This window comes from Botryllus schlosseri, chromosome 5 (assembly GCF_051294905.1).
Source record: "Botryllus schlosseri isolate E-star chromosome 5, Bs_hap1, whole genome shotgun sequence".
In the NCBI taxonomy this organism is placed as follows: domain Eukaryota; kingdom Metazoa; phylum Chordata; class Ascidiacea; order Stolidobranchia; family Styelidae; genus Botryllus; species Botryllus schlosseri.
This window is the reverse complement of record NC_137240.1, coordinates 25,326,641-25,347,086: the sequence shown is the minus strand read 5'-3', so window position 1 is coordinate 25,347,086 and position 20,446 is coordinate 25,326,641. Positions and strand designations below refer to the sequence as shown.

General features: G+C 39.9%; 1 protein-coding gene and 2 long non-coding RNA genes across 3 annotated transcripts; 1 reads left to right on the top strand and 2 right to left on the bottom strand.

Moving 5' to 3' along the window:
- Nucleotides 1–669: 669 nt before the first annotated feature.
- LOC145439501 (uncharacterized) lies at nt 670–4,467 on the top strand. The gene is made up of 4 exons (XR_013915247.1): nt 670–1,772; nt 2,714–2,854; nt 3,182–3,261; nt 4,191–4,467. It is a non-coding gene; the product is annotated as an uncharacterized LOC145439501 (long non-coding RNA).
- Nucleotides 4,468–9,464: 4,997 nt separating this feature from the next.
- Nucleotides 9,465–11,018, bottom strand: LOC145440027 (uncharacterized). The gene is made up of 5 exons (XM_080317684.1): nt 10,882–11,018; nt 10,768–10,821; nt 10,267–10,332; nt 9,857–10,071; nt 9,465–9,639 (listed from the first exon to the last, which is right to left on the bottom strand). Exons 3-5 carry the CDS (start codon nt 10,313–10,315, stop codon nt 9,589–9,591), a joined length of 315 nt encoding a protein of 104 aa, XP_080173810.1. The 5' UTR covers nt 10,316–10,332; nt 10,768–10,821; nt 10,882–11,018; the 3' UTR covers nt 9,465–9,588.
- A 7,336-nt stretch (nt 11,019–18,354) lies between these two features.
- LOC145439499 (uncharacterized) lies at nt 18,355–20,006 on the bottom strand. Its single transcript, XR_013915246.1, has 2 exons — nt 19,601–20,006; nt 18,355–18,914 (listed from the first exon to the last, which is right to left on the bottom strand). It is a non-coding gene; the product is annotated as an uncharacterized LOC145439499 (long non-coding RNA).
- Nucleotides 20,007–20,446: the final 440 nt, after the last annotated feature.

Genomic DNA, 20,446 nt, shown 5'->3' with positions numbered 1-20,446 from the left:
ACTAAACTTCCGAATTACACAGTTTCTATGAATATTCCGTAAGACCCTCCTAACCGGTACTTGAGTACTGATTTCCTTTATCGCAGTTCAATTTTAACATACATTTACTCAAAATTTTCAAAAAGTGGACATGACATTCGGGCATTCTGCTAGGACACTTTAAAAGAGGACATATGGTAACCCTACGATACTGACAAATACAGAATGTAAAAACTGCGTAGCTGATGTCAGCAATATCACTTATTTACAGGTTTCCTAAGTACAAATATAATTGAGCAAAGGTAGCAGTAATGTCATGCTGGGTTAAATGCAGGCAATTACACCAGTACATATACAGATGGTGCCTGGATGTCCGCTGTTCACCTTATATTAAGGTGGCACTTGGATGCAAGAACTGTGTGACGTCTTCTTTGAGACTATTAAATGTAACTTTCAAGCTCACTAGTCCCACCTCTTTCTTCTCAAATGAGCAGCAGCTCATCAAAGCATACCAATATCATTCCTGAAATCAATAAGTCACCGTTGATAAGTCAAAAATAGATGACTAGCTAGTACTATATCACATCAATTTAATGTACAAGAGCTGTGCTGAAATAGCTAAGCACAGGAAACAGAATCCCATGCTAAGAATATGCAAGAAATAGGTTTACGGCAGGGGCGGGCAACATACACTGTAAAAAATAAAGGTGGGTTTTTAGCTAAAATCGAGGTGGAAACCATAATTACCACTTTTACGAGAGGTGGGTACATGTCATACACCTCCGAAGAAGGTATAATACCATAATCCCTCTTTTTACGAGAGGTGGGTACATGCCATACACCACCGAAGAAGGTATAATAATCTTCCCACCTCCAACAATGCATCTTCCACCTCCCAAAACCCTCCTATAGAGTGAAGTACTAGCTCCTACTCCATGGAGCGGTAACGGCAGACGCTCAAATTTATAAGCCGTGAAATGCATATTTTCAGTTTTCACTTTCATATGAAAATCGTTTTCGATACCAAGCTATCGTTGTTGTTGTGACAGTATATGTCTTCATCATCATTGGTTTATTAGCAATGAGCTATGAGTTCAATACACCACAGAATGCGATACGATGAAAAGATAGCCGTATAAAGTTTATTCCAAAGTTCTGATATTGTTATGCGGGGTTTCGACATAATATTATACTAAATTATGCAACGCATCAGTTATTTGCGCGGCGATTCCGCGAAGTCAGCTGAGTTTCCGCGGGAACCACATTCTCAAGGGAAACCCCGTTTAACCATCGAGTTTCATAAACACCGATGAGCTTATGGTTCGACTTACATCTAACTATCCTATTCAGTCAATTTCTAGTCTGTACTCAATAACGATAGTTATAATATTTATTTGGTGTACTAAGTAGTAAGTCGAACACAAAAAGCGAAGATATTAATATCTCATGCTGATTGATCAGCCATGTCGGTTACGCTTTAATTATTCAGCGGCCGAACCTCGAAGCAGACAGATCGAAGAGACCGCGTGGGCGGCGCATGTCTTCTTTTGAAGTTCATTGTGAAGCGAATTCTTATGACTTGTGCTTATTCTTACTACACAGGCAATAGTTGTACGTTTTTTAATATGAACCGTTTCTTCCTGTTAAGGAATGCAGTATGAACGCATTCTGTTCTCGCTAGCATAAACCCGTATATATAGTTGCTCAACTGTTCCTGTCGTTGTCGGCTGTCTGACGACCGGTCGCCATATTGGAGAATGGAGATTACATTACGCCACGTGAAGAAATGGAAGGTGAGACGATAATGGACTTATAAATGAATTGTGCATGCTTCAAACTTGCCTTTTCAAATTTACATGCTTGAGTCAGAGTCAGCTTTGTTCAGTTCAGTTGAATTAATTGTTTGAAAATTTTAGAAGTAACTGCAATTTATGGTCATTTTCCAGTATGAAACCATGCTATATAGTATATCCAGTAGGGAATTGGTGTATACGCAGCACACTTAGGCAACTGGCAGGCTGACTATCACTAGTAGCTGGGGCTGGGCACAATGATTCGAGTACTTGAACCTGAATCGAGTATTAATTCTTATGATTCGAGTCGAGTAGGAAAATACGATATTTTTTAGTACCGGTACTGATATTACGCTTCTCTCCACTGAAAGTTAATTTATACCCGAAAATTATAGTTTCGATACTAATTTAATTTTCACAGTTGAAGCCTCGATTGGCGGTATCGTAGCATACGAAACCTATAGTACAAAATCTACCAAGGTTACTGGACGTAGCATATTTCCGAAGTCATGATCATCCAACAGCATTTTCACCAAGGGGAATGAAATCGGTGAAGTCGAAAAAATACCAAAGCATCTTTTATGTGATGGATAAAAGGCATTAAATTCTTGGTGGTGGCTTAAACGGTATATATTTCAACTTTGACATCTTACATTCTGTTATGACGTCATAATGAGTGATACTTGATTACTTGACTCGACTCGAAGCATATTAGGTGATTCAGAATTGAATCACTCAGGTACTAGATTTGGCCTAGCCCTACTTAGCATGAAAAGTTCGACTGGCTCACCAAGGCAAAGTAAAGCCTATAAATTCAAATCTGCTCATTTTTGCTGCTTTACCTGTTAAAAAATGATTGAGGTTCGGTTTCACAAATTTAATCTCCTAATGAAATTTTTATTCTATTTCACTGCATATTTCAAATTTCGGCTGCTTTGCAGAAAACGGTTTGGTCTTCTGTCCCTGAAGACGAGATGAAATTGATTTCCCATCAACGCGGAATTGGTTGAAAATATGATTGATAGGATGAAGCGCAGAAGCTGACATCGCTGTCCCGAAGACAAAATGACGGATTGTGATTGGTATGTTTTTCTCTCTCTGCTATTATATCTATTATCTTTGTTGTAATAAAGCTGTTGATTTTGACATAAGCATTGATCCCTTCAAATATTTGCATTGAGTAGGTAATTTCCATCTATTAATTGCCTCTCATGATATAGGCCTATATAGCGTTCTTCAGTCATGTTGCATTGCACGGCATCAATTTTCGCACTGTTTTTAATCTATACTAATACGTAATTACGAAGCGACGCGTTGACGCACTCCACTTTGTTGTCTTGTAATGAGTTAATGTTGACCTGTATGTATTAAGTGATCAACTGGGACTTATAATATATTTTGTTTTACAGCATCTCAAAATCTAGACCGGATTGTTTCTATACCTACAATTTTTCATAAAGGATATGGCAACTTCTTCCAGGTTAAACAGGTACGGATTTTTATCAATATTATAAGTACCTGTTTGCTTAAAATTTGGGATGGGAAAAACTATTCCACTACTGGCACAAAGTCGAGCTTCAACTGTCGTTGAGTCGTGGAGATTCGGAGACGATTTTAAATACTGGAAATTAGGTTTTATAATATCAATTATTGAATTATAGTATCAATACATTTCTTTCAATGTCGTGTATTGAACCTTTTTTAGTGATGTGCAAACCTAAAACCCGTGTTACAAGCCCATGTTCCCTTTTCAGCTCGGTCCCACAACCCGCAGTTCTAACTCTGGGTCCGTGAAGCACATCTTTATGGTGTTTGCAGACCTTTTCTTAGCTCGGGTAAAGCATCACTTCGGATATTTCTAGGTTAGTACAGTGTAGAAGTAGTGATTTCAAATCCATAACAAAGCTACTTCAAGTGGAAGTAGAAAATGAAGGTCTGCAAAGTACTCAAGTAGTTTGAAAAAGTAAATGTCAGCAGTTATCCAAGGTTGCTACTTCAAACTCGCCTAGATGTACCGTCGCGACTTGCAAAAATGGACTATTGATAAGAGGTGGATGCGGTTGCACTATTATTGAGCATGATTTGAACTAAAACTTGATGGTGTCTGCACGGATGCCTTGATGGTTGAAAAAAGGGGTCCGCGCTGACAAAAAAATTTAGAGTCGCTCTACTAAAGGTTACTATTCACATTAGCTGATGACTCAAAATGGTCATCACTTCCACCTGGCCAAGTGCGCATATACATTGGCCTATTTGCTATTTGATATCATATGTTGACTGAAAATAGGATCCGCAGTGCCCTGCTGCCGGTATATTTGATAAGCTGATTACTGAAAGAGCATCAATGTGTGTGTTGTGTGTGTGTGTAAGGTATGTTTGACCTGATGCTTCTTTCACATAATAATACATTTCTTTAAGACACCCACATCCGCGTGGCCTACAATTTGCTTCGATACAAAGAAGAAAGAGTGGACCGTCTGGTTTGATGTTGAAAAGGTGAAGAATATCGAGAGCTTCCATGAGGCATTTGCAGCGATGCTAGAAATTCATTACATCTTCGAAATGCAGTTTCTGACTGTCATGTCAGTTTTTCTGGCGCGTTTGCCAGGTGTAAGAGACACCAGTACTGCAGCTTATGCCAAACTGGATCACATTCGTGACTAATTTGCAAATAAAGTCATTGGAATGACGGTGATTTAGTGCTTAAAGTGTGGTTATATGCTGTACCTCAATGATATCCGGGTAGGATGAAGTGGAATCCGGATAGGGCAAGGTGGAAAGTTGCCCACCTCATGATGAGGTGGGAAAATAACCACCAGGTGAAATAAGGTAGAAAATTTCCCTCCTCTTTTTAAGGTTTTTTTTGAAACACCTTGAAAGGTGGGCCCAGTTTTTAGAGTGTACGGCCCGCGGACAGTTTTCCATCTTATATGATAATGTGGCCCGCGACGACAGTCTGCCGAGATTCCCCGCTACACTACGCTATTCCCCCAAAATCAGCTTCGGATGTTGCATTGTAACGGAGTTTGGTATAGTGACGTAACCATGCCGTCTGGGATCAAGTGAGGAGCAGAGTAAACCGCAAGCTTATTGGCCCTTGATTGAGCATTCACGCTCTTACTCTCGTGCGCGTTTGCTCCTGAGCTGCTCAGACGGCATCGCTGCGTCACAATACCAAACTCCGTTACAATGCAACATTCGAAGCTGATTTTGCGGGGGTTCCAGGACCACACGCAGAATAAAATTCATATTTTCGCAACCAGCACCGCGGTAGCTTTCGATTGATACCTGTCTTATCAAATTTAATGCTCGGCCATGTCGGCCAAAAACTACCATCAAATTGCCTTTGATCAAATGGAAAGTGTGACGTAGACTAATTTAAGTGAGTCGCGAGATTTGCTTGTGTCCACACCATATAGGACACTATGATCAGAGAGAAGCAGACATGGCGGCGCCTGTATGACAATGATGTTCTCAAATCCACATTATATCCTCGTCATTATCGGCGAGAAATGCCTTTGAACTGACATTGCTGTTGTTAAAATACATTCATTAAATACGATTTATTCCTTGTATATGTGGATAAATGGGCGAATAATGTATCGATTCAGCAATCCGGCCCGTCAAGTACTTAATTTTTCTATATCCGGCCATCAGCCGATTGGAGAAGTTGCCCGCCCCTGTGTTACGGGATCAACACCGTAAAATTTCCCACTATTTCAATCTGGATGATTTCACGAGTTCCATTAAAACCAAGTTTGAAAAATGCATACCTCATCCACGGCTAATTCTTCACTAGTGCGTCCATTCTGTGATCTTGATTATAGCTGCAAGAAGTTCATTTGTTATATTCTAGGGCATGTAGGAGAGTAGGCTAATACTATACGACGAAATTCTAATATGAATCCAATGTATTTAATCCTGTTCAGGAGAATTACTTTAGACAAGCAAGCACCATGCAATCACTATCCAGGGGGCAGATAAACAAAGGAGAGTTGATCACAGAACACAGGGTATAAATACGAAGCGAGGCACACGAGAAAATAATGATTGGCGGTAATTACTAAATAAGATATGACACCAACATGAATGGGCGATCATAACATTAATTGTAATTTAATGCATCCAACACCTATAACCAGGCCTGTTTATTTTTGGATATTGGGTTTATTTTTGGAGATTCTCCAAAAATAAGATTTGAAAACATCCAAAAATAAAGATTTTTTTGGATGATGTTTTTTCAAGTTTTTCAGTGAAATAAACAAGTCAGAGCGATGTAAACGACCAGAAAACTCATAAAAACACACAAAAACAGCATCTATGTGTGGGAGGGGGTCACCGAAACGCTAAAACTACTTCCACTCAATCCACTTCACGTTTCTGCTGACCTTGCCCCTCAGCCTTTGTACTCCTATATATATAAGTTTCACAGCGCGACACGTAGACAAGACGGGAAGGCAGCTTGAGTGAGGCAAAGGGGACGGCGAAATCATATAATGCCACCTCTGTCACAATCACTTCGTCCACACGATGATGGGACTGATCTGCTGATGCTTCAGTCGGCAACACAACTTGATCCAGTAGATGGAAAGTGCGCACCCCATGTTTGTTGACGCTCATTTATTGTCAATGAAGAAGGTGGCCTCTTGGTTGACTGGAAACCGTACCAAACTCCTTGATGTTATGGATGAAAACAGTGCGGCGTGTGCACCTTCGCTGCAGTGGTGGATCCATCTGATCGTTCTCGATCGCATGGTCACGGTCTCACAGAGCTGAGCACCACCGTCACGAAGCTTTATGGTCTTGACGTTCTGATCATGGAGCAGCAGGAGCTCATGCGCCAGGTCGAACGCCTTCGAGCTCTGTGTCCAGGGGAGGACTGGGACAACGAGGACCGCCACAAGGTTTTCTGGTCAGAGGGTGTTGGGCTGTCAAGTTCAATGAGGCACGCAACTTCGTGGAGGATCCAAGGTTTCAAGCGCATTACTGACGAGCGCTTTTCAGGAGCAAAGGCTTTGAAGATTGGAGAGTTTGAAGAGTCACCTCGATGTTTCCCACGATTGCGACGTTCGGGCCGATATCTCGAAAATTAAGTGGGAGGAGGTCTCGGCGGGGCGTCTCGCACTGATTAATATTCATTAGAAGGCATTCTCCAGGCCAAAGACTAAATTTGTGAAGAATGTATTGGAAAGTTAGATCAAGATCACTGATGATATCTATGTGATGGAGGACTTGAATACATGATAATAACGTACTTTTGGTGGATTTTTTCAGTAGTAATAGGGCTCAAAACACTTTCATTTCTTCTTTTGGAAGATTCTCCAAAAATACCATTAGAAAACGTCCAAAAATAAGCTATTTTTGTTAGTTTTGGAGAAATCCAAAAATAAACAGGCCTGCCTATAACTGATAATTTTTAATAGCCGAGGGATATCAGAATGATTAACCAACAGCAAACTGTACCTTCTTAAAATAATGAGGGTAGGACTTCAAGACATCACTGATATGCTTTTCCATATCTTTCTCTGTTACTTTGCTGTGGGTCTTTCTGCAAATAGCTACAAGAAGATACGGTTGGAGCTAGTTAATTACACCTTGTATTGTCTAGGACAGTGGTTCCCAACCTTTTTAACCTAATTCCCCACTTTCGATTTAATACGAGCCTTCATTCCCCACCTAAAAACTCTATATTCATAACTACCTTTTAAAGTGCTACATGCAATAAAAATTTTCAGGACTTTGCTTAGTATATAGTACGTGCTATTGGTGATTGTTGAGATCCCCGGAATTGATCAGCACACAATAAAATTAACGCAGCGGTGTACTGGTAACCGTAAACGCACCTCCGTAAATATGTGTATCCATTAGGGTTGTTCAGATTTGAAAAATTGTCAGGAAACTCCGATGCTTGTGACCCAAATGAAGGTTTAGTACATAAAAACACTTTTATGAGCAATTTTGGTCATCTTCGTCGTGATCTTCTATCCCCGAAAACCCCCGGAAGATCCAAGGGGCAATTCTCCTTACTACTGGATATGCAATGTTGACCACGTCACCGGTTTATAGCTTTTGTGACGTTATCAGTTGAAAACGGCCGTGTAGAGATGATATATTGCAATAAAATAGCCATGATTTCAAAATTGTACTTAACTGCAGTCCCATGAAGGCCACATGCGTAACGATTTCACTCTGCACAACCTGTCTATCATGCTCATGGGAATCATGTATTGGTTGCACCATTGACAATGGCTTGTTTTGGATCGTACATTGAAGAAGCGCCGTTGGGTTGCAATTCGTGAACAAATACTGATATTCCCAGCTAGTTTTCAGCCATAAGATATTATTCAAAGGTATGTAATGTCAGTAATACTTTTTTCAACTTCAAATCATCTGTAAGATACCGAGTTATCTTATTTTATGGTAGACTGCAATTTAGTTGAAGAAGAATGCCTGAAACAATGCATCAACACAATGTTAAGCGCTTGCCTTATAGATATTCTTGTCATATCCCATACGTTGTCAACCTCTTCAACAGTTAGAAGGACACAGTCCTGCGTTGTGGTAGTTTCGGGGCAATTTTCTTTCAGATATGGCGGGTGTAGTAGAACCTCATCTAGAGTCGGTAACTTGGAGTGACTAATACACTCAGATAAATATCCTTCCGAATAGTGACCAGAATATCAGACCAAATAGTGGGCAGACCTGAATCTTGTTCATGTTTGGTCCGCAAAACCCATATCTGCTCTGTTTCAGACTTTCTTCTGCAACTAAATTGCAGTCTACCATAAAATAAGATAACTCGGTATTTTACAGATGATTTGAAGTTGAGCAAAGTATTACTGACATTACATACCTTTGAATAATACCTTATGGCTTAAAACTAGCTGGGAATATCAGTATTTGTTCACGAATTGCAACCCAACGGCGCTTCTTCAATGTACGATCCAAAACAAGCCGATGTCAATGGTGCAACCGCTACATGATTCCCATGAGCATGATAGACAGTTTTTGCAGAGTGAAATCGTTATACATGTGGCCTTTATGGGACTGCAGTTAAGTACAATTCTGAAATCATGGCTATTTTATTGCAATATATTATCTCTACACAGCCGTTTTCAACTGATAACGTCACAAAAGCTATAAACCGGTGACGTGGTCAACATTGCATATCCAGTAGTAAAGAGAATTGCCCCGTGGATCTTTGGGGGGTTTTCGGGGATAGAAGATCACGACGAAGATGACCGAAATTGCTCATAAAAGTGTTTTTATGTACTAAACCTTCATTTGGGTCACAAGCATCGGAGTTTCCTGACAATTTTTCAAATCTGAACAACCCTAGTATCCATGTTCAGCAATATGAGCTCTTATTACAACGAATCAAAATATTTCTACCACTACACGTTTCGTGACCGATGATAGTGTAAAAATGAATAAAAACATGTCCGGAGATCGCGTGTCCCTATCCAGGCAATTCTCGCTAATTGGAGGCACTGATAATATGAATCGCTGAATTGCAAATGAGTTATGAAATATTCGGTCGGCATTTGAAAACGGCATTTAATAAAGGAGAATATTACTGTAAAGATTTTCTCAAAAGTGAGTTTATTCCCCACCAAAAATCCCGAAATTCCCCACCAGTGGGGAATTCCCCCATGTTTGGGAACCACTGGTCTAGGAGCATTGCTCTGTAACACCAATACTCACGTGTCAGAAGGCTATAGATCATTTCATGGTCTCTGAAGCGATGCTTTCCTTTTTGTCCATCTTTGGAATACTGAGCAAGTAGTAACTTGGTTGCAATTTTATCCAACACGCCTCAAATTGTAGCTTTCACAGTTTGTCCACCAACCAGTGACAAATACGATACCTGGAAAACCAAGAAATCCAGAAAAAATCGTAAAAACAGCTGGCAACAGGACTCAGTCAAATTATATCTTTACTAATTCTAGTTGTAACAGTATTTTTACAGTGAATGAAAAACTAGACAGAAAGTCAATTTTCAACATGATCAGCTGGGAAAAATGTTAACCATTGTATATTGAAAATCAATGGGTTTGGTAGGCCTAATTATAACAGCTACTTACAGCGGCCTCTTTTGCTCCTTCCTGCTGAAGTGTCTCATCAATGCCTTTTAATTCATCCACATTAGTTGCAGGTTTCTTGATAAAATACTCAAAATTCTGCGTGCTTGACTGCATTTGCATACGCTTTCCAACATCTTGTCGAACGAGATACGCTTGATTTTCATTTACCTTCTCCAAGATAGTTCGCATACAAATCAGGATTTTCTTCATGATTTCTAAATAAAATTAAATACCATCTATACCGCACATTTGACAAATGTACATTAAAATCATCAATTATTGTGTAATGACATTGCCATGAATGTCTTAAAGCTCGACCCCTTATAATATAAATTAGAGTTCTGGGAAACGTAATATCTAAAAGGGAATCAAATGTCACTTCCTATAAAAATATGAATCTCAGAACATACTGCCATCCGAATAGCCGTTTCGCCTGTGGGGTGCACTGTCGGTAGACATTTCAAACGAAGAGCCACCTAAAATAAATAAACAATTGATAATAAATATGTAATAATTTTACGAGGCAAGTAAATATCTCAGTAGTAGAAAATGTTGAACAAACCTTCTAAAGTCGTCTCTACTTGGTGCTTCTCGGGACGTCTTGGTGTTGAGGTTGACCAAGGTAAGAAATACATGGTCACATATAGAATTATTTTTCAAGTTATAATTAAACAGACCTCCCTGCTTTTTCTTGGATAGGAACTGCGAAGTTCGCTTCGAAGTTGAGGCAGACACTGATTGAGAATGAATTGACGTATCAGCAAGAACTGTTTCATTTTCAGAAGTATCACTATCTGCAGAAAATAGAAGTTGGAATGACACTAACACTATGGAAATAGATTAGCAATTTAAATATTTAATAATTTTACAAAGCAAGTAAACATCTCAGGAGTAGAAAATGTTAAAATAACCTTCCAAAATCGTTTCTACTTGGTGCTTCTCGGGACGTCTTGGTGTTGACGTGACTAAGGAAAGAAATACATGCTCACATATCGAATTATTTTTCAAGTTATAATCACACAGACCTCCCTGCTTTTTCTTGGATAGGAACTGCGAAGTTCGCTTCGAAGTTGAGGCAGACACTGGTTGAGAATGAATTGACGTACCAGCAAGAACTGCTTCATTGTCAGAAGTATTACTATCTGCATAAAATAGAAGTTGGAATGACACTAACACTATGGAAATAGATAAGCAATTTAAATATTTAATAATTTTACAAAGCAAGTAAACATCTCAGGAGTAGAAAATGTTAAAATAACCTTCCAAAATCGTATCTACTTGGTGCTTCTCGGGACGTCTTGGTGTTGACGTGACTAAGGAAAGAAATACATGGTCACATATCGAATTATTTTTCAAGTTATAATTAAACAGACCTTCCTGCTTTTTCTTGGATAGGAACTGCGAAGTAATCACATGATCACAAACATTATGATGCCAATACCAGCGACCAGGTGATTCATGGAACTCAAATCCAAAACTGAATAAAATTAAACACTTACTGGATACTGCAAACTGTGAAATGTTGTCATTGTTTTTGTTAGCTAAAGTCTGCTTGATTAGCCTAGTCGCAGCAGTCCATCTCCTTTTGTAGGCTAACCGGTCTCTTTTTCGACATTTAGGCATACTGAACAGTAGCTGCTTCAATAGAGTAGAAAATTAATGAACCTATCAGAATCCACGGTTCGCTGTGCGCATGTCACGACCTCATGATCAATAAAAATCTGCTTTCTACTAAACACCAATATTTTAGACATGTTCACAAGAAACAAAGATTGGTGATGGCCAGACATGTCATTGTGGATAAGGATGTATAGTTGCACATGCCATGAATTATTAAGGAACGGATTAATACTATGAGCACTTGAGAAATCATGCATGTATCTACGGCTGATGATATGAACGACAGTAAACTACGGTCTATCAAGTAACCGTATTCCTTAACTATGTTTTTAAACGAAGATAATTATAAATTAGAATGCAAAGTCCAGTTTTCGGTACTCCGCTATAGCTAAGTTCTTGCTTCAACATCAATTAACGCGATTAATCCGCGCGAACTCAACTAACATCGAACCCTCAACTACGATTACAAACCTCCATTATCGGACCTCGCGCTGGTTGTCTGGCGGCATCACACGTGCCCGCCGAAACTGATGTTCGCGTGGGGAAAAAATGCCCTACGTCACTCGCCGACAAATCGTGAAATCGGTAAGTTGCCGGCTGTATTCTATCGACGTGCGCCTGTGTATAATGCGATATGAAAAGTGTCGGGCATGTGAGCAGTGAGCATATGTAGTATTTTCGTTGTCGGTAATCAGTGAACTGGGTCTGAATGCTACAATTGCAATAAAATGACACGATGATGCGTATATCGCCAAGATGAGAATGTTTGCATGCCATGTCGGGCAGTAGCGAATCACATGTTTGCCACCTCCAGATGACATACGCGATGATACGTCATGATAACACTCCCTCTGCAGTTTAGTTCGTGTTAATTCAAGTCCCCATGCCTCACAGCTTAAATTGATCATGAAAATACATAACCCAAATTCCCATCGTTATTTTGAACATCTTTTTGAAACTTTTGTAAACGTTTGAAAGCCGTGTCAAACGTTTACTATTTGCGGGGTATGTGGTAACCATCAGCGGTGGTCAAAGTAGTCAAGAAAGCTACTCAAGTAGAAGTAGAAGTACTTCTTCAATAAGCAACCTAAAACTACTCCAAGTAGAAGTAGAATTTGCTGGCTTTAAATCTACTCAAGTAAGTATGTAGTTTTGAAAACGGTCATAATACGTTCGCATCGAGTTTCAAAAGCTGCAAATTGAGCTATGCAGAAGGTGCAGAGAGTTTCATGTACAATGCATATTGAAGCATCCCATAAGTTATAAATTTCCGACAGAATTAGCATTCGACCGCATCATGAGATGCAAATGATAGTTTTGTTATGGAAATAAGATACTATAATGTTATGTTTACTCGAACATGCCGTTTAGAAAATGTCATGGCATGTTCCCTCACGCATATTACTGCCTTTAGTTTGGTCAAAGAGCAATACGGAGAAGTTGTATGAATACGATGTTAACACTTTGCGCGATTCGTATACGATGATAAAAATATGGCACGACGTAAAAATGCCATATGGTGTAAATATATTTTCGGAAAATAGAGGGCGATGCTACACTTGCTTTTAAACTTATACATGTATGTTCTCCAGACAAAAGAACAGACTAATTAGAACTCTAAGTAATGATACTGCGACTTGAACGAGAAATACCAATACTACATCAGAAAAGCGGAAAATGTAGTAAATGTATTTTGTCGAGACAGTCTTAACGGTGGTCTGCTAAAACAGACCGAACGCTCAAAAAGTCAGAGATTACGATATGGTTGGTGTGCTAGATTGCAAAACGGTGATTTCAAACGTTATGATGGGCCATATTTACTGTAATGAAATATTTCATATGGGCGACAATGCGGTGCGAAGGGAACCAATCAACCTGCTACCTAAATAATATTCACTTTCGTGGAAACAAATTTGTAACTCCATATCTACTTTGTGTGAAGCACGACGGAAATTCTGGGTTTGACTTGAATTATTTTTAAATTGAAAGCTAGAACTCCGTGAAAACAGCCCGAGGATTCCGCAGTTCTCTTTCTAGTTGTAGGGTTACACCACTTCTACTTGACAAAATTAAAATAGCGAAAAGTAAGTAAAGAAGATCACAAAATATTATGAAGTAGAAGTAGCGAAAATTCTATCTACTTGAGTAAGTACCAGAAGTAGAGGAAAACTACTTGAGTACTTCGAAAAAGTAGAAGTACTTCGTTGCTGGCCAGTGACCACCTCTGGTAACCATCGCCATAAAGATATTATTGTCGCTGCAATACTGTCACTGTACAACGCGGAACGCAAGATTGTTTGATTTTTGAACATTGAATTTAAGACCTCATGGTCCACCGTCGCCTCCCAATCCATAGCGATTTGCCTGCTGTATTTGTTGGTGAGATGAATAATATGCTGACTCACTGGTTGCAGATCGCGCAGAGTCCAACACGCGTAGCGCGGTTTGCGAATTATAATTAACCAAACTGGGGTGATTTGATGATTTCGCATTAAATGCACGGCAACTGCATTGTTTTTATACCCAACGTTCAAGTTGTAATTACAGTTTGTTCGAAATTATGATTGCTCCATATTCCTTAGCTTAGATTTATAATTGCATTTCGAATTTTCTTCCGGATAAGAATCATAACTTACAAGATCATCAGAATCATCATGTTTATTTTTGTTGCAATTTTATATTGTAGCCTATATATCTTGTAGATTGTTGTGGCTCAACTCTTGCCTTCATATCAACCGGAATGCAATAACTGAATTTTCCCTCAAGCAAATCTTCTACATGGCTATTATGATTATATTTATTTGTAGGGAGAAGAAGCCAATGAGTTTATGCTCCCGAAGGAGTTGCAAAATGCAGTAACAAAAAAGAGAATAGGAGAAGGGCATGATTTGAAGGCGATTAGGCTTTATAAGATGAGTTGTAAGATTTGCTGCTTGCTTAACCTGGTACTTTGTGAACAATGAACATAGATGTACTATAATGTCCTGATTTATCAGATTTGTACTGATTTTGACTCTTGACCTGATTTTCGGCAAACATTGTTCGGTGTTATCCGTAACATCTGGAACGTTTTGCATGCCAGGATCAGGCATTCGAACTTAGCAGACCATCACAGAAGTAGCGCTAGTTGTCTGAGAATTTGGTGGCTTAACATCGGCGCATGTTGAGTTAATTTCCAAGCTGCGCCACAATTTTGTGTGCTAATTCGGGGTCTGTTGAGTTCGGACGTATGCTGCAATGCGGCACGATTGTTTTTATGTGCTGAAAATATGGTAGACGAGGCCTATGTTTTGATTGTTTACGTTATGAAGGTTCAATAAACAAACTCGAACTGAAAAAAGCCTCCAAACAATAAGTGATTATTAAATATAAATATTGAATAATCAAACAAAAGAAAGAAGATTAAAAGCAGAACAAGCCAAACCGCCACAATCAGAAAAAAATTCGAAGACAGGCGCTTTACAGAAGCGGAATTCTTCAGCGCACCTGTATTCTCACCTAACAAAAAACATAAAGATGATCATAGCCCAACAGCACGAGCAGAAAGAAAAGCGAGAAGGAAACTTCTAAAACCAGACAACATCGAAAGGGATATCAAGGACTTTGGTGTAGATCAGTGGTTCCCAACCTGTGGTACGCGTACCACTAGTGGTACGCGAAGGTCTTCCAGGTGGTACGCGAGCAGATTCTGTTTTTTTTTCGATCGAAGTGAGTTATTCAGGTGAGTTTGATTTCGAGTTGTTTTTTTAAGCCGTCGTCTCCCGTTTTTCCCCAGCTTCTCATTTTCCCTGATACGTGGGAATGCGAGCCAGTTTTTCATCTCTGATGACTATCAAGTCGAAGAAACGAAACCGACTTGTTGCGCCCATACATGACTTTCCATGCGCTGTAAGCCAACGTATGCCACGCATCGACAAGCTAGTGGAAAATAAACAAATGCAGCCATCGCATTAAATAAATTGACTTTTGTTGTGTGTTGTTATTTCATTACGCTGTTCTTCTTGTGACTGGTGGTGAAAGAAAAACAATTCCATATATCTCATCAACCCTGGCTAATAATGCCTGGTTCAGGGGTGTCAAACTCAAATTGCATCGCGGGCCGGATCAAAGTCATGAAATCGCTCGCGGGCCGGACCAGTCAACGGAATTCAAAATGTTGCCTCGCGCCATTGCTTCTCGCTGGAATTCTTTATTATCAAGCATATATAGATAATACACGGATCGCAGGGGTTTCATTCTAGCGATTCGCAACACCATTGTTGCGAGCAATGCGAAAATACGATGTTTGTCCGGTTGAATACAGTTAAGAACCGCTAAAACAATGGCATTACCGGCGATACAAGTAGACATATTTAAGTGTTCCCTTTGCTTCAGTCCAGGGGTGGCCAACCTGCGGCCGTAAGAGGGAATTTGTGTTGCCGTAGACATGCAATTCGAATTTACGAATTTACTCTAGAAATTTTCGTCGCGCTGGGCGCGATTAAATGCGATTACATTTTTCGATTTTAATGTAGTAGCATCCTTTGCAATCAGATCCCCACAATGTAGATGCGAACATCAGTGGAAAATGATGCGCCTCACATGGAAATATCAGCTCGGAATCGTGTGCTCCTCACTATACTAACAATCCTGAGGGGAGGTCAAGAAATAACAGCATATGCCACTACGTGACTAAAACCAATTGGCCCACCTGAACATGCATCATAATTTATAACTTGCTTTCGAAAACACCCCTACATCAACTCTATACAAGTGAATCTGATCACACGGGATGAGAAAGGATAAATGTTTGAGGGTAATATGTAAAACTACCAATACAGTGGTTCTCAAACTTTTTTTAACACGCCCCCTTTTTGATAGTGAAAAATTTCGCGCCCCCCTTATCGTCATATCACAAAATCCAACTAGGATGCTAGCAACCCCAACAGATTGTTTGGTGGTATGGTCGGTTATGAATGTTGACGAGAGAATAAAAAATATGAAATTGGGTCTATATAAAGAGAAACACGCATGCATTGGAGGTCAATCGCGCCGAGCGCGAACAATTTTTTCAGGTGACCGCTTCTGCGCGCCCCCCAGGTTGAGAACCCCTGTACTAATATCAATGACGAAATTCATTGGTGAATCTGAATTATTTTCGCACTTGGCGCGACTTTGAGAACTTCCTTCCTGAGCATTACCAGTGACCACTCGCGATTTTGGTGCGCATAATAAGCCTATCAATGAATAGATTAGTTCAGAGTTCACCAGAAATGGACATAGACACTTTAACCCGGGTATTTGGCGTCCAGCAGCTCGTTTATTAAGACTATGCTCTGGAATGCGGCCGTAGGCTACGCGAGTTGTCGAAATGCGGCCGTGAATGGCAAAAAGGTTGGCCACCCCTGCTTTAGTCATAATCTGGCGTTAGCCCTGCGTATGCGTTGTGATGAATACAAGATATTTATCTGTCAACGGGGACGTTGTAATTTGGTTTATTACTGTGGATGTGATGAATAATATAATATTTTTTCAATGTATTCAGAATTGCTATGCTGGCCGGATAAAATCGTCTGGCCGGCCGGCCGGATCTGGCCCACCGGCCGTATCTTTGACATCCCTGGCCTAGTTTAATAGAATTTGTTAATACACCTCGCATAGGTCAAATACGTGAGTATGACGTCATAAATGGTGGAAACGCGCGTAACTTATATAGGTGTTACGCGAGCACTGCATATAACCTCAAAATGGTACGTGGGAGGAAAAAGGTTGGGAAACACTGGTGTAGATGGAATGAAACAACTCTTCCTAAACGAAAATTTAACAAATTACAGAAGAGATGTTTTCTTTGAAGCGCGAGCTGCGAAACAAAAAAAAAAGTTTCAAATACCTCTGGACTGCAAATGGAAATATCTACATGAAAAAGAATGATGGCGCACCCAGAATCCACATTGAGTCAAAGAATGACCTCGATAAACTCAAATAGAAACTGCTATACTGCTCTCTCACTGCAAACGCAACCCACACTAGAAAATTGCTCAAAACTTTTTCAACATGAGCAACTGCAGATCTATCAATTCAACGAATAGTAGTGATATCCCATCATCTCAAGGAATTTTACTTGCACACATAAACACAAGATCCCTCCAAGCTCATCTAGATGAAATTCCACCCCTGTTTGAAATGTTCAATTGCTCACCAACCATCATCGGAATCTCTGAGACCAAGTTGAAAGAACATCCAACGACTAATGTTAACCTGACGGGTTTCAACTTTTTACACTCGCCATCTCAAACGAACGCTAGAGGTGTTGGACTATACATCAACGAAGGTCTGAGATATGACATGATGCCCGACGTAAAATTTGAAACCGAAGGCGTAGAATACATATTTGTCTGAGTACATGAACAAAAAGCTCTCACAGTGGCAGTCATCTACAAACACCCAGGAACAAAGCAAGAGACTTTTCTTGACGAATTCTCAAATATTCTGGAAACGCTAACGGCAGCTAACGAAGAAATATTTATTATGGGAGACATAAATATTTATTTGCTGAAGACCACCAACTTTAACACAAGGTACCGTGAAATGCTTGATTCTTATGGAATAGCCCAGATAATTACTGAACCCACAAGAATAGCTGATCAATCCGAAACTCTACTAGATCACTTCTACTGCAACACTCATCAATATCACCTGTCCCCTTTTGTGCTCCAACACAGTATGACTGATCACTGTCCCATCCTCTGCCACATGAAATTGGCCCTGCCACATTGTGCTAAAGAATTTGAATCTCGAACGCCCTTAAACCCACGCGGTATTGAGGAGTATATAGAAATTGTCAGCAATACCTTCAACAACTACAAAATTCCTCCACTCACAACTGACAACTACAACCGTCATTTTGAAAAATTTATTGAGGAACTGCGGGCAGCCCTCGACACATCTTTCCCAATTAGGAAAGTCAACCGCAATGCAAGGCGCTTGAAATCGAAACCCTGGATTGGTCATGACCTACTAGTTGCGATCAAAACAAGGGATTGGATGCATAAGCACTACTATCTGCAAGGCACCATCGAAGGCAAAAAAGTGCACAAAAATATGCAAACCAAGTGACGCATATGAAAGAAAATGCCAAAAAAGCATACTTCCAAAAAGATTTGAAGAGTGCTCCAAAGATCCCAAGAACACATGGAAAACCATTGGAGAAATTATCAACCTAACTAAAGGTAATGCTCCCAAGAGTGCTGATGACATCGAGCTACTCGAGAATGGCAGCATCATCAAAGACCAGCTTGCAGTAGCAGAAAAGTTCAATCAGTATTTTTGCAACATTGGTCCGGATCTTGCAGCTTCAATACCAAACTCCTCCGATGACTTTCTCTCGTACTTGAGTCCTGGCCCTCAGATATCCATTTTCTTGAGCCGACAAGTAAAGGAGAAGTTGCGATCGTATTATCTGAAATGAAAAGTAACAAAGCAGTAGGACCCGATCTCATCCCAACTCACTTTCTAAAGCTAGTCTTTAATATTATTGGTGATGTTATATGCATTTTCTTTAATCAGTCGATACGTCTAGGCATTTTCCCAGATGCACTGAAAACTGCCAGAGTAATGCCAGTGTTTAAGAAAGGCTGTAAAAAGCTAATTTCTAACTACCGACCAATATCTGTTTTGCCAAATCTTGCCACGGTTTTTGAGAAACTGATTGACTGCCGACTCAAGAACTTTTTTGAATTGAATGCAGTACTGTCTCTGACTCAGCATGGATTCCGATCCAACCACAACACCAACCATGCAATACCATCAATTGTAACGGACTATTACAAAACCATCAAGCAAAAAGAAAGTGGCTGCAGCATTTTTATCGATCTCCGCAAAGCTTTCGACACAGTTAACCACAGAATCTTAAGATACAAGCTAGAACACTATGGAATCAGGGATATTGCAGCAACTCTACTTGAAAGCTACCTGGCAAACCGCAAACAATTTGTTAAACTGGGGACATTAAGAACGACTACCGGAGATATAACTTGTGGAGTGCCACAAGGCTCAGTCCTTGGACCGACTTTTTTCCTCATTTATTTTAACGACATTGTTAATGCATCTTTATTCCGCACAACGCTATTTGCTGATGATACTCACCTCTTCATAACCTCCAACACTGTCGATGGTTTGCATGCATCTGTGAATAGGGAACTCCCAAAAGTGTCGAGATGGCTCCAAGCAAACAAACTAAGTTTGAATGCAGATAAGACCGAGATGCTCGTTTTAAATAATGCCAGTCATAATTTCACTGTGAACATCAATCATAAACAAATCTCAATATGTGACTCAGCAAAATATCTCGGCGTCACCATTGATTCCAAATTGTCTTGGAAGCAGCATATTGAATGCACAATATCAAAACTAGCTCGGTGTGTGGGAATAATGACCCGTCTCCAATCCTTGGTTTCCAGATCAGTACTACGAACCATCTACTTCTCTCTTTTCCACTATCATCTGCAATATGGAATCGTAGTATGGGGAAATGCATGCACAACATTTTTGTGCAGAATTCAAACCCTGAAAAACCGTGCGATACGGCTGATCTCATCTGTACCTTTACGTACCAATTTATCGCCTTACTACCGTAAGCATCGAATTTTGCGAGTTGATGAACTATATCGCTTCGAAGTATCAAAAGTTGTTCACAAATATTTTTCCAATAGTCTGCCTCCTGTGTTTGATGACTTTTTCATACCTGCTAAACATGTCCATTCCCATTACATGAGATCCTCGTCTAAAGGAAACATCTACTTACCCCCACCCAATAGCAACCTAACTAAGAGATCTATTGACTACTCGGGACCTATCATCTGGAATGCATTACCACCACATATCCGTGAATTGCCTTATAATAGATTCAAAAAAGCCCTACTTGACCACCTCCTGTCGTTACACTAACACTGTTGCCCTACCTCGCCCAGACATTGCTTCATTGATCATTTG